Source organism: Anas platyrhynchos, chromosome 20 (assembly GCF_047663525.1).
Source record: "Anas platyrhynchos isolate ZD024472 breed Pekin duck chromosome 20, IASCAAS_PekinDuck_T2T, whole genome shotgun sequence".
Lineage (NCBI taxonomy): Eukaryota > Metazoa > Chordata > Aves > Anseriformes > Anatidae > Anas > Anas platyrhynchos.
The window spans coordinates 4,760,288-4,784,531 of record NC_092606.1 but is presented as its reverse complement, the minus strand read 5'-3'; the positions used below and the strand labels follow the sequence as shown (position 1 = coordinate 4,784,531).

The window sequence follows — 24,244 nt, the reverse complement described above, 5'->3', positions numbered from 1 at the left end:
GGTTGGTTGAATTCCTTCACCGTTATAAATACGCTGCTCTTACATTTTATGGACTGTCCCCTTGCTCTTGAAGTGTGAGGATTTACATGACTTTCTTATGTGTCGTTTTTGACTCCTACACCTTTTCTCATGGAGTTTAGTTTGTCTTCTTGGACGTTTATGATTTCGTACTTCTGAAGCCTTATTGTACTGTACTTTGATTTTATTGCTAGTAGATTTGAGTGGGGAATAATAGCCAGGAGCAGACCATGGCAGAGATTTTCTTAATGATTTTTATCAGAAATTCTGTATTATTTTTGTAGTTGATTCTTCTTCTTTTTCTTTTTTTCTTTCTTTTTTTTTTTTTTAATTTGACATTGTCTTCACGTAATTGTGCAATTATTTTCATTGAGCTGTCTGCCCAAGGCTCATTTCTTGTGAGTTATGTTTAGTTTGGGAGTAGGGGTGTGCTTGATCACTCATTACTTTGGGAGCTTTCATCTCTTGTTTTGTTGCTCGTTCACGTTATTTTTTTATGGTTCTTGTATAATTTTTGGTACTGTCAACTGCCCTAAATAAAACTCACGTTCTTTTCCCCTCTGATTTGAGACCTTAACTGCAAATATTTTGCAATTTCAGTACCTGTGGTCGCTCAGGGGCTGCAAGGCCCTTTTCCCTTGAAGCGTTTCATCATCTATCTGACCTCTTGCTTTTTTCAGAGCTTTCTATCAGTATTTCAGCTCTCAGTCCAGAGGTGGTTTGGTTTCTACCTACAACAAACCAATGCTCAGAATAATTCTGCGTACCAGGCTTCGGTCAGTACTTCTTGAAGATCCTTCCCTGTTCTGTTATTTGAATGACAAACAGTCTAACTGCTTGGCTTGTTGGTTTTTGGGATCACCCCAAGATCAGGATGTTATTTCCCCCAAATATTCAGTCAATTCTGCTCGGTTTGGTGTGTGCTGCCCTGGAACAGGAGCTGTTGCAAGGAGCTGGCATTGTTCTGGAGTTACTTCAAGTTCCTAGGACAGTTGCTCATCTTCGTAGCTCGGTGATGTTTAATTTCCAGATTTATTGAGTGGCCAGCTTGCTTGATGTATGATCTGTGATACCTGCTCTTCTCACAGAGCCAAGCCATCACGATTTTGTGAGTAATTCTGCTTCCTTGCTGTCCCTTCGCCCTCCAGCCCGGCAGCAGAGTGGATGGGCGACCGCCCAAGGCCCCTGGCTGATGTGGGTTTGGTTGTGTTGTTCCATTTGCTGGATTGCTTTTATTTTATTTTATTTTATTTATTTATTTTTTACAAGACAGTTCCCACAGAATCTTCCAGTTCTCTCTTGGATTTCTCAGTCCGATTTAATTTCAATCCCAGATCCTTGCTGCTGGCTTCAGTGTCCCCAGGTTTCTGCTTGCTCAGGGAAGATTGGGAGCTGTGTCCCACTGAATTTGATTGCATGCACGATTTAAATGTTTTCCTGTTCTTACTGGTCAGAGAGACTTCAAATTGCTTCCTTTCAGGCCTCCTTTCTGAAACTGGGTATGATACTGAAACTTTTTAATTACTTCTTTTCTCAAGGGTAATTGCCTATATTGTGGGCTTTAGTGGCTTATTTCTGAGTCTGAGTCCAAAACAGCTAATTTGCTTGTTTACTGTATTCCTTGTTCTGGGGCAGAATTGGTTTAGGGGTCAAGAAAAGGTTTCTTAAAGCTCCAGTCCCATTAGGACATCTGGCTCTAGTTTCTTTTATGGGCAGCTGGAGTTTCCCAGTATTTTTCCCTCTGGACCTGATGGACTCCCATCAGCTGGCTGCTCACCAACCTTCTCCTGGCCGGCGAGCAGCATCTCCTGTGCTACAGCCGTCAAACCTCACACTCCTCAATCACTGCAGTGCCAGCTGAGAGAGGTGGGCACGAGCTGTCTGCAGGTGATTCAGTGCACAACACGTTTTGGTGTGATGCTTCACCACATAAAGGTAAGTAGCTGGCAGAACTTAATGAACTGCTAAAGAAGGCGGCAGAAGATTTCGTTTTTTTTCCAGTTGTCTTCCTCATAGCTTTGCTAGCCTAAGGAATTGCTAAATTTAGAGCTGACCTTCATAATAAATATACCAGAACTATCACAAGCAAAGGGATTCGGGAGATGTTAGTGCTGGCTGTGCCAGGGTATGGTTAGCGCTTCCTGGAGTACCTGACACTGGTCCTTGGGAAGCAAACATTGGCCATTTTTCAGCTATTGTGTAGGCCTAACTTGATCCAATTGAACGTTTTTGCTTTAATAAGGAGGAAAAAATACAAGATGCTTTTTGGTATTAATGTTTCTTTCAACTGCGTCAGTAAGGTGTTTTCTTTGTGTTGTTTAAGCTGCAAGATCAGTGACAGATTTTGTGTTTCTTGGGTGAGTGACGCTGCAGAAATTGCCAGTTAACAAAAGCAATATTTCCAAGATTGCTGATAGTGTTAGGTGTACTCGTGTTTGTTTGTAACTGGCATGTGTAACTGTTGTGAAAATAGATTCAGTTTCTTCAGAGTATCTGTCTTTAGCACGGGAACAGGCTTACCTAGATAATTATCTTTTCTGCCTATTTTAAGTAATAGAAATACAGAACACAAAACAAAATGGAAAGCACAGGGTAATTGTTGCTTTGGTAATCGCTGCTGGCTTACTGCTGGTGCAGATCATCCTAATAAACACTTGCACCCAACCCAGAAGACGATCCTGGGCTATGGGAAACTTAACTTTCTGACTTTTGCTCGTGACATTCCTGGAAAGTAAACATCCAAGCAGAACAGCTCAACTGGATCAGAAAGTGTGCTGGGGTAAGTAATTCAGGGAGTTATGATGGACGTTTTAGTGTCAGAATCTTGAGAGGAAATCAAAGTAAGCCGCACAGTGTACAAGTGCATGTATAAGGCAAATGCAAGCAGTACTCCGAGATAAAAGTATCTTCCTGAGGCTATTCTGTGAAGAAGTATAATACAAGAAAAAAATACAGGTAGCGAAGCAGAGAAAGAAAGGAGAAAAAAAAATCTGCAAAGAGGTTTTTCCAGGAGAGAACCATTCCTCAAAAATCTTTTTTAAAGTAGAAAAAGGAATCTTACAGGAGTGATAGGCTTGCTTTGTCAGAAGAAGAAGAATTTATCATGTTGGGGAAGAAAAGGCTGTTTGAACGTGGCTGCTCACACAGACAAAAAGCTGCCAGAATTCACCACAATACCCAGCTACGAATTCTTCTTACCCTTATAATCTTTTCCTTCTACAAATACATACGGACGGGAATGCGGAAGGTATAAAGGGGCCAGCGTTTTATGACCGTTCTTTGCTGTAAACTTCTGCTGCAAAGAAGGACCTCGCAGTGAGCAGCACTCGTGGTACCCAGGTGCGTGTGGGGTTGTAGAGCTTTGTGGAGGCTGTGAGCTCTCACCTGCTTCAGCCCTTGGCAAACACTCTTGTCTTTCCTCTTCTCCAGTATGTATTCTCAAGTACAAGCTCGAGACTGAGGTGCCAGTGCAGAGAACAGTGTTGCAGTGGGGCTTTCCGTGGTCCACAGTTACTGCCTGCATTCCCGTTTCCTCAGCCCATTCCCACGTGTCTTTGTTTTGCCTGTGGTTGGCATAATTTTCAGGGTGGTTCCTTTTTTAATCAGTTTAGTGACAACATTTTAGATGTTTTTTTTTTCCCCTGAATGTTGAACACCTTCCTAACAGTCTCTGATACAGCACCATCCATCTGCACCTCCATTTTCCTTAGTGGCAGGTGGTCCTGGTGGAGAACAAGCATTCCAAAACCAATGATTTTAGGATCATGGATCAGAAGGGCAAGTTCATGACATTGTCAGCATTTTTTCGTCTCAGTAGCAGCTCGCTACTAAACAGCAGAAGGCAGTCAGCAAGATCCCAAGGAAGATGTTCCTCAGTGCCTCTTGCCCCTCTTCCAGGGCACGGGAGGAGCAAAATGCCACTTGCTGCATCTCCAGGTTTTTCTTGTTTCATTTCGGGGATTTTTTTCCCTTAATTACCACTCTAGGAAGACTTCCAAATTGCAGAACTAGAAGGAGAAGCATGTTGTTAGCTTGATGGGAAGGGCTTACCCAAGTACGCAAGCACTCTGCGGTGTGTGGTTTCACATGAATCGAGTGCTAAAATCAGTCATTTTGTGAGGCTTGAAGATGCTGATAGGCTTTCCGCTGTGAGAGTCACCTAGAATGCACCTGTTTTGGTACCATCTGCCACGGTGTAATTGAGCACGGACAGGAAACTGATTTTTAGCTGCTGAAGGAAATGGTCTTTTTCTGCAGTGAGCAGAGAATAACTGGTTTTCCACATGGAGCCACTGGAGATGTTCTCCACTTTTATCAGAACAGGAAAAAAGAGTAGACTGGGTGGGCCAGAGCCAGTGTTGAGAGATGTTTTAAGGAACATCCACAGCACTTGGTGACTTGGCAGGACTTTTTATTTTTCTTTTTTTTTAAATCAGGTAACAGGTATATTGTTTGGGCAAGCTTGCTGGAAGGAGGAATTGCATCCCATGTCTTGGAGGGGTAGGTGCCAAAGCAGCACAAACCATTTCTATCTCTTGCCTCAGACACTACATAGCTGTTCATCGTGCTGCCTTCTCTTTGCATACACCGTGGCCTCGTTTTGTAGTGGTGTAGATTGGGTGTTTTGCTATCAGGCTTCTAACAGCTCGAGCTCAGCCTCCTGGGCTCGGCAGTGGAGTCTTGCTGAAGTGATGCCTGGGCTACGTAGTTGTGAACCAGGAGAGCCTCTTTGGCAGCTCACCTGGGAGTCAGAGAAGAAACTTCCTCTACCTGCTGGGCAACTCCTTTCTTCAAAGTCCAGCTGAGGTTTGCCCTGCGCGGTGTGTGAGCAGACAGCTCCCACGTGCTGTGTATCTGGTTGGGATGCTGTGTGGTTCGTATTTAGGAAATTGCCTGAAAATGCATAAATAGCGACTGCTGCACGTTTTGTGTACAGTCAGCAACTTGCTTTCTATAATGTAGCTTTTTTTTTTTTTTAACCTTATTTGTTTCTATTCAGACTGTATTTAAAAATGTTTTGTCTGCTCCTTTAAAAAATATAAAATACTGGGACTGTAAGTCAAGGCTTCAGTGCTGTACTGAAAGCGAACAGAAATTTCCGAGTCGGTATTTTAAGCATTCTTACCATCTAACTCTTGCTTTAGGATAAATTGTAAGTAAAAGAAAAAAAAAAATCAAAGTCAGTTCTTTCAATAGTTCCAGTTTACCATATTTATGAAAGTGGTGGAAATTTTTAGTGTCAGCTGGAAGCCATTCAGGAAAATTTTAATAGTGTGTTGAGTGGATAATTTAATCTCTGCTTCATACACTCCCTGGATCTGACCCATATGCAAGTGAGAGAAAATCCTTTTTCCCTCTTGACAGTGGCATGATGCACTCGTTGCCCATCTATTTGATGCTTTTGCATTCGGTCCTAGCAGAGGAAATGACTCCAAAATTTAGCAAGTGTTTGTGCTGCATGCAACGGAGATGCTTAAAGGAATAAAAACTAAATACCAGTTTCCAAATGGTGGTGGTGGGCTGTGTGTTTGTTCCCCCAGTTCCGTGGCTTTGATTAAGGAGGATATCAGAGGGTTGGTGTGTTTGTGCTGGATATTTTATTCTCCTTATTGTCTGCTGGCAGTGTGCAGCCCTAAAAATCACAGGTAGTGGCCTCCCGAACAGGTCCTTAAGCCTGATGCACACATTATCAGGGAGACATACCTAGTGTACCTACACTTGATGTTAAGGATAAGTTTTTATTAGTTTTGCAGTCCTAAGTGTATCGTGTGGCAGATGACTGTAACGTGAAGCAAGATTTACATCTCAAACAGCAAATAATTGCTTGTTTGTAGGTCAGTGATGGAGGTAAGCGTTCCTCTTGTCCTCGTTAGCCATCGCCGGAGCCCTTGCGGTGTGCCCCTGGTACCCAGCGAGATGGAGAGAGGCAGGGTGGTGGGCTGCCTTACCGTGCAGATATCTGCTCACTGCTTCCATTTCAAGCTCCCGAGGTGTTTCTTTAACCCCTGTTATAATATTCCTACTTAGAGAAGCCGAAGGATGTTGAATATGTTGGTTCTTTGAAACTTCATTTGTAGGGACAGCGTGCGCTGCTTTTTAATGCTAATATCCTACATTAGCTGTCACGTTTGGGTCCCCACGAACTTTTGAACCATCTGAAGGAACTGGAAGTGCTTTGAGGCACTGGTGCTTCGTGTAGCCTGGTGCCTGTGGTCATCATCGTGGCTGGGTTTGGATGGGAGACTGAGGAGTTGCAGGGCAGGTAGGTGGAAGTCTCGGTGAGTAGGCTTGCCTCTCGTTGGCAGCACAGACCCGGTGCCTTGGTTTATTAATGGGAACAGCTCCTTGGGGTGCTGGAGGTCGGGTGTTTGGGTGCAGCATGGACAGGAGCAGCCTGACCAGCCTCGCTAAATGTGCACCCAGCATTATTTCTCCTAATTTCTCTAGAGTTTCTGTAGTGTAAGCCTTCAAGAGGCACGTAAATACAGCAGAGCACTGCTCGTGCTCTGCAGGATCCCGGGGGGACTTAGTCACAGGGCTGGGTCCGGCTGGAGCAGGGGATGGCCCGGCAGACGGGAGGCAGAGCTCCCAAGGGAACAGGTCTTACCCCTTCCGCACCTTCCAGCTTCCTTCGGGCCGCGGGTCAAGGCGTGCGTGTGCTTTTAGCCTGGCCGCGATTACAGGGAACGCGACGCCTTATTCATGGCCTGCTGTGGATGCGTGCACGCAGTTTCTGCTAATTGGCAGTTGTTCAGATGAAAGTAATTTGATAAAAGTATTTTGGCCTGTAATCAGTGCCATTAGTACTAGTAATGGTAGCCAGCCAGTCAATCTAGTTTGGCCCAATACGTGAAAATAGAGCTGGTCTGGACTTGTGCTTTGCTGGAGCCCTGGTTTATTTTGAGTCCTTTTTGCCTCCTCCAGCATCTGGGTGGTTACGAGTGGAACCAGTTGCAGTAGGGATCGTGGTGTTTTACACCATGAGATGTTTTTTCTGTCCCTTCCTTTGGGTATGAGTACCAATGGGGCAGAGCAGGGGGCTTCACCTCACTGCAACACACACACCAAACGCCCCCCGGGCGGCAGGGAGCGGTGCAGGCACCCAGGGGATCCATCTGTCGGCCTCCAGACCTCCACCACCACCATGAGGCGACTGGTCCCATCCACTGGGATCAACTGGGTGTAATGGGAGGGCTGCGCCGACCCCGGAGCTGCAGGAAAGAGAGAGCCCGGGTGGAAGAATGTGAAATATGTAACTGCGACTTGACTGTCATTTAGAAACCAGCTGCTTGGCGGTCTGTAATTTAATTTTCGGTGCAGTTTAGCTGCAGTTTCATTTTTATTTTTTTTTCTTAAGGTTCATCTGTATTTTCAGTACATTTACAATAAGGTGATGGCCACATCGCATGGTGCTTGACCTAACATCCATTCCCCAAAGCGTTCAGGTCTTGTTTCTGCACGAGGGGGCTGAGCGTGTCGGCTGCTGGACCGGCCGAGCTTGGCAAGCCAGGCATGTTGTCTGGGCAAAAAGATATCTGGGGAGCTTTGGTGTTCTCACATCCTTAAAAACAGGAGCACTGCAGGCAGCTTTCTTAAGGATGGACTTTGCACCGATGCATTTTATCGATCCGTGTGAGCAGGTAGGATGACGAGCGTAGCGTCACCTTCCCATTGTGCCTACTCTCTTCAAGTTCTTAATACCCGGTGGTTTTACCCTCGCACATCTCCAAGCAGCAGTTACTTCCAAGAACAGGGATAAGGACGTCTGCCTTGATCCTCTCAGGACTTGGAGCTCACCCCAGTGGGCCCAGCCTGGCCCCTGGGTGCTGTCTGGGAGGAAGGCTGAGCGGAGGCTGCGAGGGGTCCTGGCCGTGTGTGTGCGGGGCTTTCTCCTCCGCTGGCTCGTGTGACTGCTGGCCATATTAGCAGGTTTATCCAAGCCTAGCCCCTCTGACTAACAGATGTAGGGAAAAGGGCATTCTGGGATCGCAGCAGTTGCTTTTGAACAACAATGTCCTTTTTGTAAGAATCCGATGCTTCTTAAAAGATGGAACATGACATCATTACCGTCGATCCAAGAAGCATTCCTTCAATAACACTGAGTGTGCTCTGGTTATCAGCTCCCTTCCCCCAGCCCCTTTCTCTCCCTCCTCTGACTGATGCTTTTTGTCTATTGTTTCGGCCGGGGCTGTAAATGCGAAACAGTTGTCTTTCAGTGTTATGTGCTTGTTAGGGCTGGAATCAAGTGGAATATTGTTGGCTCCTTTGAAAGAAAGGACGAAAAACAACAACAAAACCCAACTTGCCTTGCAGTCTCCACAAACGTAGCGTGCTGCAGGTAGGGGCTGAGTCGTGGCTATCGATTTTCCTTCCCACACCGCCTGAGTTACTGCCTCCTGCAAGGGAAGGTGGGGAGGTGGCAGCCCTGTTCCCGTGCACCCAGCCCCGCTCCGTCGGCTGTGTCCTGTGCTAACGGGCTGAAGGCTCCCACGACGATGCTGGCATCGATACAAAATGCGCCTGTGCACGCTCGTGAGAGGGGTACGGCAGAGCTGTGAACAGCTGCGTGGCTTCTGCATGGATTTTGTACTTGCTCCACCGCTGGGATTCCAATCCCGTTTTTTCCCTCGGCCCCCGAGAGTGGGCTAGCGTGGAAACACATCCAGGGTTGCGTTATAAATCTTGTTGAATCTGCTTGGAGGAGAGCTATGAAAATGCTGGATTTCGCTTCCCTGCTCTGCCTTCCCTCTCCCACGCATGTCTTCAGGAGAAAAGCTGGAGAACCTTGCAGTTACAGCTAGGTACGTCTTGGCTGCCTCTCGCACGATCGCGTGCTCCTTGTAGCCGTGCTGGCAATTGTTTGAACTAACAAGGAGCAGGCAGTCTTTGGCACTTCCACGTGCTGCATCCGTCTAGAGGAGAGTACCACCGAGCACAACCACGCAGGGGTATGGCTTTTTCCATGTCAGAATCGCTCCGCAGGGAGGGGAAAACAAATGATTCATTGATGGTCTGGAGGCTTGGAGAAAGGTGGAGCTCTCACTGTCCTGGGAAGGAGGAGAAATGGGCAGCAATAGATAGATTGATTCAACTTGGTGCCTTTTTTTCTGCCATAAAGATGTAAAACTTTAAGGGTAGGTTTTGAGATGTAAAGTATGAATTAAAAGAAGTACAAGTCTCGACCAGATAAGGGTTGTGTGAAGGAAGGGAGCTGTGTGAGCAGCTGTCTGCCAGTGACACGGGGTTGGTTTTATTGGTGATAATTTGCGGGGAACCGAGAGGACATCCCAATCCTCGGGCTCTTCCCCTAGGATGAAAAAGCAGACGTTTCACTCACAATGGCTGTGTGGCTTTCACCTGTAGCTAAGAGACGGGAAGATTTGAGCACAACCTCATGATGTATTATGAAATGGATGGGCTCCAAGGCGCGTTTTCAGTAAATGACAGCAAAATGTAAACAGGAGAGGTTCCATGCGTCCCTAACGGGGTCTGAATATGCAGTTGTGGTCCATTTTAGGAAGTCCACCAGGAATTTAATGGCATGTGTAACTCTTCAGGGAGGGGATATCGGAGTAATATGGGCTCGTTAGTGACAAACTGGTTATCACCGCGATTCTGCTGACCCCTGTGCAGGGGGCTGAGCAGATGCTGGGGCAGGAATGCGCCTCGTTTTGTGCTTTGATTTCAAATTGTGTTCTGTAGAAATAAATACCTGACCAGTGCCTCAGTGGGACTTCGACATCCCGGCAGATAGGTTGCGCTGCTTCGTGGAAGGGGGTTGCTTGCTCTGGAAGAAGTGGAGGCTGCTCCTCCGCTGCTTTGTTTCGGTGTCTTTGAGCAGAGGATAACCAGTGAAGGCTTTGCTATCTTTTTCTTGCAGTGATCCATGCTGAAGAGGCTCCATTCATACAGATGAGCCAAGGGTTGAGGCAGCACTTTAAACCCAGATAGTCAGTCGGCTAACTGCCCAGCAGGATGCCATCAACCAGCCGAGCGGGCAGCCTGAAGGACCCCGAAATTGCAGAGCTCTTCTTCAAAGAAGATCCAGAAAAGCTCTTCACAGATCTCCGAGAGATTGGCCATGGAAGCTTCGGAGCAGTTTATTTTGTAAGTAGCCTCGTGGCTCGTGAATTGCAGCTGTGTTTCCTTTTGTCTTCAAACTGTGGACAGAGAAATTTTTTTGAAATTGTTGAGGAAAAGAAACTGTGTGAATCTTTTTATGGTGCTTGGGGAAGAAGGGTTTTCTTTTATATGTGCACAGTCTGCCTGTTCACAGGCTGACAGCATCTTTAAGGTGTTTGCATTCAAACGGAAAGAAAAAATGGGAGACATGGCCCTTGTCCAGTGCTTTTAGGTTATGTGGCAAGTAGGGATTTTTCTGCAAATCAAAAAACGTACTTTGGCTCCATCATTTCTGATCGCCAATGCACTTCTTTTGATTTGATTGTCTCCTTGTCATCTCCTGTTCCTTGAGAGAAATAGAGTTCTCTCCCTTCGTGCATACCCCACAGACTCCCTTAAAGACATTCTTTGTATTTGACACCTGAACATTGGTGCTTTTGTTATCCTTGGGCCTGTCACATCCTCCTTCCCTACTGCAGGCAAGAATCCCAGTATTTATCTGTACAAAATTTACTCGATGTGAGCGTCTGGCCAGTAGTTTCTCCCAGGCTGCTTGTAGAGCTCGACTGGAGGTGGGATATTTCATGGTAACCTCATGTGCAGGTTGCTGTATGTTAACCCAAGTGCACACTGCGAGACCTTCATTAAAAAACCATTTTCCTCAGAAAACCTTTTCACGTTTATAATTACAGGAGGCGTGGCCAAACCTGCCAATGTTCCTTCAGAAAGCCATTTGTGTCAGTATTTTATGAGGTGCCTATTCATTGGTAATAATTGCAGCAGGCCATGTTGGGAACCTTCCAGCACAAATTTAATGCAGCACAGATGAACTAATTAGGAAAAGCTTCTTAATTTTGTTCCCTGCTTAAAACTAGGCGCTGCCAGTGTCTGGGAACAGATCTGGAGGAGGAAATGTTTTCGAATGGAGCAGTACTCACCTGCGGCCTTTACTTCACTCATTTGCTTAAAGCGTGGCTATGAGAGGAAGGAACACAAAATCTGTCTTCCTGCTAAGTGGAAATATTATTGAAGTTTTTCAGAAATACTGTAACTTACAAAGGAATGCATGCACCACATGAGTATGCAAAGCCAGCATTCAGCCGTAGATAACCTGCAAACTGTGCTAATGTCTGTTTGGGGGACTCTATTTTTGCTAAATAAAGAAGTGTTTCCAGCAGAGAAGATAAGCTGTTGTTATTTGTGTGCTACAAAGTTTTAACCTATACCAATATTGTATTATGATATCTTTTTGTTGCCAGTAATACTAAGAGCTGGAATCTGAAACTGTTCCACATGATGCTTGGTATCTCAAGCAGAAACCCAAAAGGTGGGATGGGCAGCCTGGGAGAAAAATTTAGTTTAGGTGAAATAAGCGTAAAGAAATGAGGTAGAGGGCACATGTTTTGGGTCCTTTATTATTCTGTAGAGCTGGAAAAAAAATAAAAAAAATCAAGTCTCTTTAACAGGATTTTGATTCTGCTAATGTAAACTATTAAATTTTATCTAATCAGTGTAATATTGGATTACAGTAAATAACTGCTTAAAAACATATTACAAAGTTGATGACATACTCCACCTTTTGTTTGCTCGTGCCTGGCTTGTGTCACTGTTCAGGGGCACCAGATTTTAAACCTTTGTATGGAGTTTTCAGAGGATATATGCCCCTAAATGTCTGTCATAAAGCAAGCCTGGTTTGGTTGGATGAAGTCAGCTGGCCTTCTAACAACTTCATGGCTTTTGTCTAGGAACTCTCTTTTTTCCAGTTTTTCAAGATCACAAGGAAACTTAAAAAAAAAAAAAAAAAAAAAAAAAAAAAGCAAAATTGTGATTTTAACATTCTCTGGGGTGTCAGCTGTGGGGTTGTCTCTCTTCAGTCCCCCTACAGCAAAGAAGGGCTCCAGGTGTTATGCAAATGCAGCCAGTGGTGGCTTGCTTGGGTTTTCTGATATTTAGCACCCAGCCACCAGTCTGCTTTCATTGCATACAGCCTGAGCCCAAAATGTTGATGATAAATAGATGTGGGAGTAATGAACAAGTAGAACAATCCAGATCCTGTCTTTCCTTTTACTAGTGATCCCCAAAAGGGGGTGATATGTTTATCTTATGTGATAATTGGCTAAGTTAACACATTAGAGAAACTGTTCTTTTTTTCTTCTTTGTTTCTGTCACATTAAACATCCTGCAATAGTGCAACAACAACAAAAGTTTATTTTATAATTAACACGACTTTTGCTGGTTCACCTCATGGGTTTAGTTTCTTAGAAACTGCAAGTCTGGCACCTCTGAATCATTTTGGTATTGTCCTCACCCTACTCCATGTTCTGCAATGTAATAATAGCTTTCATTTGACACAGGAAACCTACTACACGGGAACACTGCAGATGGAGCAGAAGAATAACCCACTCTCTTTTGTTAGCGCTGTGCTCCTTCTGCTCCACTGTAGTATTTTGCTTGCCTGCTTTATTGCAGCTCTTCACTGGCTCGAATGTCTCAGAGATTGCCTATAATTAGTAAAAGGTCTAGGAGTTAAAAATTTATTCTTCTTTCCTTAAAAAAACAAACAAACATAAAAGCAGACCCCCCCCCTCAAACCTTAAAATATTGCAGTATCAGCAGGGCTGGAGGGAGTGTCCTCTCCGACAGAAAGAAAACTAAAAATAGTGTTGGTTCCAGCATCTCATAGCTGGCTGAAATCAAGACTGACAGGGAATTCTGGGAGCCTTTTCTTTCAATGAATGACAGAATTAAAATATGACTGAAAACCCTTTTTACAAAAGGCAGAGTCCTCATACTTCATTAATCCTGTCCAGATAGGCTGTGCATGGTAGTACCAATACATTACAAATCAGCGTTTTCATCAGTCATCAGCGAGTTCGGCGATGCACATCACTTTGATTTATATCATTTGGCTTCGTATCCAAGCTGATGATGCTTATCAGAGAGGCTCAGAGCTACCCCCAGTGCTGTGCCACCCAAACCCTTCAGGGGTGCAGGCTGGGGTTGGGGTTGGCACCGACATCCAGCGGGGTGAAGCGGTGCTGGGCCCTGTCCTGTAAGCACCTGGGCCACCCTTTGGTGCTGAATTAAACAAAACTCATCTTATCTTGGACTATTGTTGTGTGAAAAACCACGTGCATTTATTCTGCAGTATAAACCACAACGTTATTAGGCTAAGAAAATGAAAGTCTGAGCTGGAGCCTGAAGATGGGTCGCGTAGAGTGCTGCCATCTCTGTAGGATCTTTCTTCCCTCAGGACACGGCAGCTTATTTGTGAGCACTGGGAAGAAAGCCACCAGCTAGAGCAGGTATCTCCTGCGCATCCTGTGGCATCTTTGCTTGTGTTTGAGATGGAATAAGGGGGCTGAGCCTCGCTTCTGTTTTGTCTGGAATCTACCTGGGATGTGAGAGAAGCTGATTTAGAAAGGATCCATCTTGCTGGAATTGCAGCTGCTTTTATAAGCTATGATTTTTAGTTTAGGAGTGATGGCATTCAGCTCCTGCAGAGACTTGCTGAACGCTGAACACAGAAAATTGTTGCACCTTGTCTCACAGATTTCTCATAGATGCAGCAGTCACACCCGTTGGAAGACATTTTAGTTTTCACTCCCTATAAAAGTTAAAAAAAAAAAAAAAAAAAAAAAAAGGATAAAGATTTTTCATTGCTTCTGCCAGAGTTAACTCCCTGTGTGTGTTTGTTTTACATCCTATGGGAAATGATGATTTGAAGAAACTGATGCCTCATGTTTTCGTGTTTCAGGCACGTGATGTGCGCACCAATGAAGTGGTGGCCATCAAGAAAATGTCATATAGTGGGAAGCAGTCCAATGAGGTATGTAGAATATCCTGTGTATTAAACCTTGACCTCTGCAAATGCTTATTATGTGGGATGATTTTAATTAGCTTCAGCTACAGCAAGAGAGATCTTCCCTGTAACTGTAAAGGTGAATGGGGAGACTGTATAAACAAAACAAATTTGTTTACTGTTCACAGTGTATATCTGTCTAATCTGCTCCTGGGAAACGTCAGTAAGGCTCATTGCTTTCAGACATGAAGTGCACATTTGCAGGGCCACATAGTATGTTTGTTATGTTTGTATTCAATCTTAAAAAAAGGAGTTGTCGTTTTGCCCTTAGACATTCAATTCTGAATTCCTTTTTCCCTTACCATTACCATTTTGCTTACTGTACAAAAATTTATTAGGAATTACAGCAACGGATGCAGCAGTGAAAGATTTAGAGAGAATTTTGCATTCTACAAAGTAGTAAGGCAGAATGCATCCTTCCCTGAAATGACTCTTGAGGAGGAGCTAAAACAAAAGCAAAAAGCAACAGTGAATGAATGAGTGTGAAAATCTGAACAGCAGCACGATCAGGGAAGAGCTGTCAGAGCTGGGGATTAAGGTAGCCCTTGCAGAGTGATCTGTAAAAGTAGGCCTCTGAGATTTAAATGTTAAATGTTTTCTTGGCCACCCTGGATGTGTGTTTTTTCTTAAGACGCTTAACAGAGATAATTGATTTTATACTTCAAGCGTTTAAGTGCTAATACAGATTCTTGAAAAGCCCAACAAGACGTGAACAGCTGATTTGGTATTTCTGGTAACGACATCTATTAAGTTAGGGTGCCATTTTTTCAGCAGAAGTATTTATTGCAAGCATATTGTTCGAGGCATTTATAGTTGAGTCCTCCCTCCATGCTCTTTATCCCAGTCTTAGAAGCAGTCTAACTGATGAGTTTGACTAACAACTCGTTGCTTTCTGTGCTGCCTTTTGTGTATTGATCATCTGCGCTACAAGGAGCTGAAGCATTGCCTCCTTTCTGTGTGTGTGTATGTATATGTGTAGGAGGTAGAGGTGGCAATGTCTCCAGCACTCCTAAATTCTAGCTTCACAGTTAATTTTGCTATGCATGTTTCTATTTTGTCACTGCAGTGACTTGTTTAACTGTGTACTGATGAAAGAATAATTTGTACTTACTACTTGTCCTACTGTTTTAATTACTGTGAGCTATAAATACTCTATTCACATGAATGAAACAAACTGTGCATGCTTCAGAAATAGCTTTTGTTTGTCTTCAATGCGTATGTTTCTTTATTTTGAAGAAAGTAATAAGACCAGGATTAAAACGCTTTATATTTTACTTCTATATTTATTTGTTTTATTCAGAAGTTTGCGAAAGTTATGATCTAGTCTGTGTAAAGAGAATTCATTAAGGGCAATCTGGTATCGTTTATATTTACTTAATTTTCTTAATAAGATTTTATAATTGGTGGGATAAATCACTCCTTAAAATAAGCACATTTTGTTTTTAAAATAAGTTTAAAACCTTTGAAATATGTAGCACTGCGCTCCTAATGTGATCTCAGAGCTTTTTTTTGCTCAGGAAATCATGAATAAGTCTTGACTAATATATCGCCTCTCTCATCCCAATATAGAAGAAGTTCGAGTGGCGCTTCCTCGCTTTGGCTTTTAGTGCTTAGTACCTCAAAGGCAACCAGGTCATCCTTGTGCTGGAATGAGAGCGTCAGTGAGGAAATTTATATTAGCGTAGCTGCACGAATGTCCTTCTCATAAAATTTCTGGTATTAAGAAGCACTTAGTCAGTGAGTTGCTACCATGCTCCCTCATTTCATTCGTGCCTCTAACCTCAACATTTTTATTGAGACTGGGGGCTTTTACATGTTTTCCAAAGTATTTTTGTCTCTGGACCCTCTGTCCATCGATGACTGCAAGCCACACACACATGAGGTGTTGAGATCAACAGGGCCTGAAAGACAACCTTTGACCCTTTTGGTTACTGGGGGAGGTTTCTCTGCTTCTGATTAACTTCAGAACTGATATTCTTTCTCAAAAACATTTTCAGTGTCAACACTGTCGTGTTGACATCTGCATACTTAAATGGTTTCGGCTACTGCATTTGTTTTTGAACATCTTTCCCAGTAGTTCTTGTTTTTACCATTGCACTTTCCAGCTTTTGCTTTTCTTGCCTGAGGATGGGTGGATGTGCTGCAAATGGAAGGACTTGGTGATTTTCTCCAAGGGAGCAATGAAAGTGTCTAAGCACATATTGGAAAATGACATTTTGCCCTCTTCTGTACTTTTAAGTTGTACTGGCAAAGTTCCCCTTATCATACACCTGAATTTTGTTTTATCTGTTTATTCTTTTACTCCTGCAAAACTGTTCTCTTATTGAAAGATAACTCATGTTAAATTGTTCCTTGTAAGGATTAAACTAGTAATGGAGAAGTGTTATCAAGAACATAGATATTTGGCAGCTGATAAATGGAGCATCATCCAGTGCAGTGCACTTCCCAGTAGGGATAAGTCTTTATAAGAGTTAAATGAGAGACAGCTGATCCTGCCAAAGGACACTTACCCACACCTTTTTCAGGTCAGGATGTATGTTTGATTTGACAGCAGAAATGGTATCCCTTAGAAAAGGATTGCTTCTTTTTCAGGACTTCCTCAGGTACCATGTGTTTACCTGTATATCCTATGCATACCTATAAACACAAAACATGACATCGAAGAGAGATCCTTCCCCTACATTTTAATTGATCAACTTCTTATTTTGTAGGTCACTTGAGGAGTTAAGTAGTGAGCATCATGGTGTTGATAGAAACTTTTTTGATTTGGAATTTCAGGATGATTTCTGCCTTTTAAAATAAATAAATGACATACTAACTTGACCAAAGGAAATAAGCCAACAGTTTCATGAAGTCTTTCTGTTCCTTTTTTTTTCCTACAGAAATGGCAGGATATTATTAAGGAAGTCAAGTTCCTCCAAAGAATAAAACACCCCAACAGTATAGAATACAAAGGCTGCTATTTGCGGGAACATACAGCATGGGTAAGCATCTGCTGCACTCTGCACTTCTCTTGCCTTGGTTAAGGGTGCTTTAAAATATCTCCAGCTGGCTCTCAAGAGGCACCTGAACATTTACATTGCACAGACGCAGATAAGTGTAGCCAAGGACCTTAGAGATGCTCAGCAAAACTGCACGTAGTTTTTGGAAACAAGATTTAGAAAGTTTTCCCTTTAACTTGCAGAGTCAGGTGACTGTGCTGTTATTGTGATGTGTTTAGCTTGGTGGACTGAGTATTTAAAATATAAATAAAAACTGGAGGAAAAAAAAATATCTCCATTGCTTTTCTCACTTTAAGGAAAAGTGAGAATTTCAGTGGTACTGCCTGGGAGACAAATATGTCAACTTTATTGGATATTTGAGATCACTGAACAGAACATTTGGTATGCCCCTGAGTGTTAGCGGTTCAGTACTTTACAGGTTGACTGAATGTGTTCCAGAAGTAAGTGTTCAATTGTGTTTTAATGGAATAGGCTTGAATCCCTACTGATAATTGTAAACAAAGTATGTTTTGAATTGTTAGTATTTCTGCTATCTAACTAAATGCTTCTGTTGTATATTGTTTACTTCTGCTGTTTTGTTTGTGGTGGTGTTTTTTTTTCTGCGTGTGTTTTAGTGACAAAACCAACTAGCTGTTTTTATCTCTGGCAGTCATCTCCTAACCAATTTCAGGCATTTGATTTAAACAAACAAAAAAACAAACCCTGAAACTAAATGTGGTTTATTGGACTTTGCTTAAAACTGTGTGTAGGAATAGATGCGTTTGGTTATGTAGAGGAAGAATCTTGTCGAACTAAATGTGATTTAGCACCTTTCATTGACAAGGTCTTTCTAGTATTATGGACTAAAGAAATCACATCACTGAAGCAATATTTTAAGTTGTAAGTAGTGTTCATGTATCAGCTTCAATAAATCTGTAGGACAAAGTTTTAGGTTTTTTGTTTTTTTTTTTAAATCTGACTGGAACAAAATCTGAAGTAAATCTCTAAATAGCCCCTTAATACTCTGACAAGCTTGTTACGTGCAGTTTAACATTTGTCTTAGGTACATGCATATAGAATATGGTATGTAATACAATACATAACTGGCTCTGAAAATGTTCTTGCCTTCCTTAAAAGCGTTGTTGCTTGGTATCTTACACAAGAAGGCAGTGCTAATTCCAGTGAGAGCTGCTCTTGTGTGAGGGGTCAGTGCTAGTATGGGGCTTATGTTATAAGCAATACTTGCATTGTTGTAGCTGAGCACTGCTGATTCCCAGCTAAGTTTAGCATACAATCCGTGCTAGGATTTTTGCTGGTCAGTCTAAATACCATTTTATTGTTGTTTATTATAGGTTTGTTTTGCAGTACAGTAATTTGCTGCTTCTCGTGGACACAATATATTCTGGAATATTTTTTCACCCGCCTTTCTTTCTTACATAAAAGCTATGGAGTTCTAAGCATATGGAGTTTATTAAAGGGCAGTCTGTTGTTATAAAATGTCATGCTCCTTCTCGTCCTTGCTGGACATGGGACAGACCAACAGTCCAGGTTGCATTTTATGCACCAGTAATTATTTCTAGATTTCTGTGGGAAAATCTAGAAAATCGGCGTTTGCTATCAGAGATTTTCTAACAACTATTTTGATTTCTTCCCATACAGCTTGTTATGGAATATTGTTTAGGATCAGCATCAGACTTACTAGAAGGTATGTCACACATGCTTACTTGACAGAAAATCAGTAGTACAGAGGTAGGATGTTATAGAATCATGGAATAGTCCCTGAGTACATAGTTTTCTTTGGGAGAAGAGTATGTGTAGACAGTTTGGGAAATTCATATGTGAATGTGGTGTTGTTCTGTAGAATATTAACTTTCCTGGATAAGCCTAGTTTTTCTTAAGTTCATATTATTTTTAAGTAAGTTGTCAGTCATCTCCTTATTTTCTTTTGAGTTTGAGATTCTCGTGTCATGGCAGTTCAAGATTTATTTCTGAAAACCCTTGCTGTTGATCCTAATGCTTACTAACAACTGTAGGCCTATTGACCGAAATAGCACTGCAGCAGTATTAGGGTTTTACTTGATAGGATCTTTGGTTAAAGGGTCGCTTTTCTGTCAGGCTTCTTGAAGTGAACTTTCTTGGAAGAAATATGTGTGTTCAGTAAGTTGCTCATCTCCTTCCCTTGCCAGAAGCATTTCAGGACAAAAGGCTGAGCTGTCTGGGAGTCACCTTTATTGCTGCAGTTTGTTTATTTGTGTCTGAATTGTCATAAAGTTCTAGGGTTTGGGAACTTAGATGGAAAATCGAGTTTCAAACATATCTGGGAGAATTGTCATCAAACTGACAAGAATGTAGTTTTCAGTTGCAAAGTAGTCTCTTGATAGTAAATAGCTGCTGTTTTATAGTGAAAGATTACATCTGATTATAGAGCATATTTTATGCTGTGAACTACTTTTTAATTGCACATTTGCTTCTCGTGCTGGACCTAGTAAAATTAAGTTTTAGTGTTTTCTCTGTGTTTACATTGTTAACAGTACTCACTTGCATGCTGCAAACTACATTGTTTTCTTTAATATTGAATTTCAAATAAATTCTTTCCTGAAGTTCATAAAAAGCCATTGCAAGAAGTGGAAATAGCAGCAATTACCCATGGTGCTCTCCAGGGATTAGCATACTTGCATTCTCACAATATGATCCATAGGTAAGTGGTTATATTTTTGCTGTCTCATGCACTTATAGATAATTTACCTTGTTGATTGTATCCTCTTCATCCCAAATTTAATATTCGTAAGCAGGTATTTTCTTTTTGCAGTGACCATATGCTCCCAAACTAGTAATTTATAATAATAAAAAAAAAATCCTAGCAAGCTATGTATCTCTGTATGCAGTGTCTCTGGCGTTCATAATTTCTGCACAAGGGCAGAATTTGCTAAGCTTTTCAGTGCTTGGTATGGTGCTGATTGTTCCCTGAAGCAACGAATAAAAAGGTAGACTGAGTTCACCTAAACAGCTTGCAGCAGCTTCAGTAGAGACATTGTTGGGAAGAGGAGAATGTTAATATTAAAAAAAAAAAAAAAGGCTATATATGAATTCATGTGTTGAGAAACACACAGCAAGGATAGGATGCAAATGGCTCTTTTATTTAAAGTACCAGCTACATTTCAGTAGGACAAGCGATTTGAATAATTGCACTGTTAGGACTTCCTGAAAAACATTTATAAATGTTGGTTAAGGAGTTATTGCTGAACTGTATATGAAGCTTATCTAGGTGTGCCATTAGAAGTAGCTGAAATTTTAAGTTGATTTTTGAGACAAGCTAGATTCAAAGATCAAGGGTAACGTTAAGCTATTAGCCCAAAGATTACAGGTTTTGTCTTTGGAGGAAATGTGGGTATTTTGCAGATTGAACATGTGAATGCTTGTCGTGTCCTATAGAAGGTTTTCTTTTTTGGAGAGGAATAATACTGACATTTGTATTCTATAACCAGAGATATCAAGGCAGGAAACATCCTGCTGACAGAGCCAGGACAGGTGAAACTTGCTGACTTTGGATCTGCTTCCATAGCATCTCCTGCCAACTCATTTGTGGGGACGCCATATTGGTAAGCCAAGTGTTTTAAGCGTTTCTGGCTATGTGAAGTGAAAGGATCATTTACTGGGTATTTAATGTATTTGGACTTCACTGGAGCTAGCTTTGTAATCCTCTAGTTGTGGTAGTGATAAAATGTACTTTGCAAGAGATTAAATCGTAATTAGGTTCTGACTCCAAGAAATTGGGACTCCTTGTACTTGCAGTTCACCAAAAAAAAAGTAATAAAAATATTTTGTTGTTCTATTTACCCTGACTTTAAGTGGTGGGGGTGGGATTTAATAACCTGAGGTATATTTTAATCCCTCCCCCCGGTGGCTTTAACAATTCGTATGTTCTTACCGCATCTGGCTGTTGAAATAACTGAAGTGTTTTTTCTTTCATAGGAAAGGCCAGGTTCATTGAACAAAACCCTTTGCAGATCCCTTGTATGCTTTTGATCTCTTACACCGAATCTGTGGTGTTTACACAACTGCATGCTATAATTATTTCACCAGAGTTGGCCAGCCAGCTAAACTATTGGAAATGTGGGAGGGCGAGATGGTGGCGATGCTCATGAATGGAGAGCTGGGCAAAGCACAAGAAAACATCGTGCAGCCTCCTTAGGGGGTTGTACTAGCGTGGGTGCCCGGCTGAGTGGCGTTCTAAGGTCCATCCACATACAAACTGATCCTTGTTTCCAGTATCCCATGTTCATGGCTGGTATCTTGGGGAATTTTGTGTTCGTGGTAGCTGAAATCAGTGAAATAGTCTGTTTCATTGAAACACTGCTGATGACAATGTGTTCGGCTGAACAAAATTTTATGAGCACTGATTTACTATTTTAGGATGGCCCCAGAAGTGATTTTAGCCATGGATGAAGGGCAGTATGATGGCAAAGTAGATGTTTGGTCTCTTGGAATTACCTGTATTGAGTTAGGTAAGTTATTTTCTTTGCAGAAATTATGAAATAGAACTGTTTAATACTTAGAACTTTTCAGCTGAATGACAGTGCTGAAGACATATGTTTGCATCCTGTCCTGGTTTTCTCAGGGGCTTGAATTTTAGGGAAAAGAACTAAATGTGCGCTACAGAATTGAAGACCAAGTCTCCAACTTGATGTTAATTGAGCTGGTGTTTTCAGTACCCAAAGAAAGAGTTACATAAACAAAGCAAATAGCTAATCTATATCACTAAACGTGTTCGCATTCTGTGAGAGAGGCAATTAACTTTTGAACTGAAAAACAGTCTACTTGCTGAACAGGTTTATAAATGAACCATTGAAAATACCAATGTTAAAATATATTTAGTGGTATAAATTGATGTTGTTTGCCTGGAACTTTCGGATATATGAATCAGTCCTGCAATGATGGGAAGTTTGGGATAAGTGAACAGTTTCAAAGCTATATTCAGTGTACATTGCCATTTGTGAATAGATTTGGCTAGAAAATCTCTTTTTACCAAAAGGAAAAAAAAAAGGAATAATCCAATTTGAAGTGTTAACCTATAAATCAAAACCAGAAGAAATTATGCTACTGCCATTTGAACAGACTTCCTAAAGCTGAACATCAATTGAAAAGGACTACGTTAGTATGGCATTCTATTTAAATGTACTGCGTGATATTTTCTAGGAACAAAAATACACTCATGGAAGCACAACACAGCACTACTTAGATGTTAGTCAGGACCCAGCTCTTTAGGAGCACGTAGCTGTAAGGTCCAGGGATGGTGAGCTTTATTCCTGCTCGTTGTACCTGAGGCTGTCCTGCCATCCTTGTCAGATCTCATCGCTTGTGCTCCAAAGCGACCACGCAGGAGGAGCAGCCTGGTGGGGCAGCAGGAGCTCTCAGGAAAACGCTAATCCATGTGAACTGCACAGTTTAGCTAAAAATGCTGTCTGGCATTCCAAACTGTCAACTTCATTTTCTTCCAGGACGCGAAATAGATTCTTTCTTCAGAGCAGAGATTTTTTGTTGCCAATATAAAGCAAGTTCAAGGGGTGTGACTGCCATGACAGAATCCTGCTCTGAGTGGACCGAGGAGATTTGGCTGGCTGCAGTGCTCCAGGAATGCAGTTAGCTCATGGCCACCACACCCCCGGGTGCCGTACTGCACGCTGCATTTTTGCAATACGAAGCATTAGGCTTTGTGTATGGCTTCTAACTTGGTGGGAGGTGAGGCCAGGTCAAGACGGTAGAGTATTATAGGCTGGATCGGTGTGGTTATCTCATGTGTGTTGGTTTGAGTAAGCATGGGAAGAAGGCAGGAAAATGAGACATCTCACAATCTTCTCAAACTGTTGCTTAGTCTTAGAAATGGCCCTCACTGAGGTCTCAGTTTCGCTGTTTCCTGAAGATTTGTACTTTATCCAGGTGAGTTAAGAGAAAAAAGATAGGGAGAGCAGCCAGTTAAAATAGTTTAGTGGATCATCAGTCTGATCCTGAGTAGAGACAACTGGTTATCTGACAGCTTAGAGCAGGTAAATTGCTGCATGGGGCTTAACTCCTCAATTTACCAGTTGTCAGGAATTTGTAGGGCTTAGTCTGTTCCCTGACAGCAACAAATAGCTGTGATCTCTGATACATAGGATACTGCTACTATTCAAGTTAAAGAGCAGAATAAAAAACTATTTTTTTCTCCTTTTTTTTTTTTTTTCCCAGGAAGGAAAGCTTTCTGTTGCATTTTCACTGGTGCAGGAATGTCCTCATGGCCTGACCAGCTTCTCTGGAATGTTTATAGTGAGGCTGAGCTTTATAGGTTTACCCTATAAACATTCTGATGAAGCTTCAATTTTGTTGTTACAGTGAGATCATCTCCTTCCTCATTAAGTTTTCATGCTGTGTCAGTCTGTAAGAGTAACACAAGCTTGAAAGAGAGAAGAGCCAAAGAGAATGCAACTCTCAAAATAGTATAGAGTTAGAGTTAGCCTGTGCCTGACTTCCTGCCCGGGTGCTTAGTCAGTTCAGTGTGATTTGATGGCTGTTGTAACCAGCTTTTTCTACATCACTGCCGTGATGTCCTGATAAAATGAAAAATGTATTAGCTTTTTAGCAACTCTAGTGTTGTGCTGTTTTGTTTGAAAACAAAACAAGCAAACAAAAGCAGAAGGGTGACACCAAACCAAGGATGTTAGTGGCTGAACACTGAGTATAGATCTTACTGTTAACTTACTCCTATTTTAGGACATTTAAATGAGTCAGAGAACTCAACTATGATAAACCACGTAATTTAGAAACTTGAGAGGACGAGGCATTTGATCTTCAAAGTGCTTTCATCTTCTGCAGTGGAGAAACTGATGGTATAGGACATATGCCAACATATCTGTCTGATTGCAGGGTAGGGTTGGTTTGGGGTTCCGTGTTCAGGCAACAGTGATTCTGCTGATGTGGTTTTCTTGTTAAAGGGATGTAAACTAAAAAATATAAAAGAGCAAAAAAAAACAAACCTGAGACTATCTCCCTATATAAAAATTATTTTCTTTTGTGTGTAGCGGAAAGGAAGCCTCCTTTGTTTAATATGAACGCAATGAGTGCCTTATATCACATAGCGCAGAATGAATCCCCTACACTACAGTCTAATGAATGGTGAGTATTACTGAGGGAGGAATGTTGTAGGGAACTGCTGTAAATGGAGTGCTTTGTCATGCTGAGTTCTTGAAATGGCTGGATTCCTATTGGGAAGATGTGAGCTGGAAGG

General features: G+C 42.1%; 1 protein-coding gene across 1 annotated transcript in view; it reads left to right on the top strand.

The window, feature by feature from the left end:
• The window catches only part of TAOK1 (TAO kinase 1), a 65,247-nt gene that overhangs the window by 18,861 nt on the left and 22,142 nt on the right, over nt 1-24,244 (top strand). The window contains exons 2-9 of the mRNA XM_027471817.3: nt 9,899-10,125; nt 13,898-13,969; nt 16,885-16,986; nt 18,643-18,688; nt 19,585-19,681; nt 20,469-20,582; nt 21,397-21,488; nt 24,039-24,132. Coding sequence (XP_027327618.1) covers nt 9,994-10,125; nt 13,898-13,969; nt 16,885-16,986; nt 18,643-18,688; nt 19,585-19,681; nt 20,469-20,582; nt 21,397-21,488; nt 24,039-24,132 — 749 coding nt within the window. The 5' untranslated portion in view covers nt 9,899-9,993. The remainder of the gene's footprint in view (nt 1-9,898; nt 10,126-13,897; nt 13,970-16,884; nt 16,987-18,642; nt 18,689-19,584; nt 19,682-20,468; nt 20,583-21,396; nt 21,489-24,038; nt 24,133-24,244) is intronic.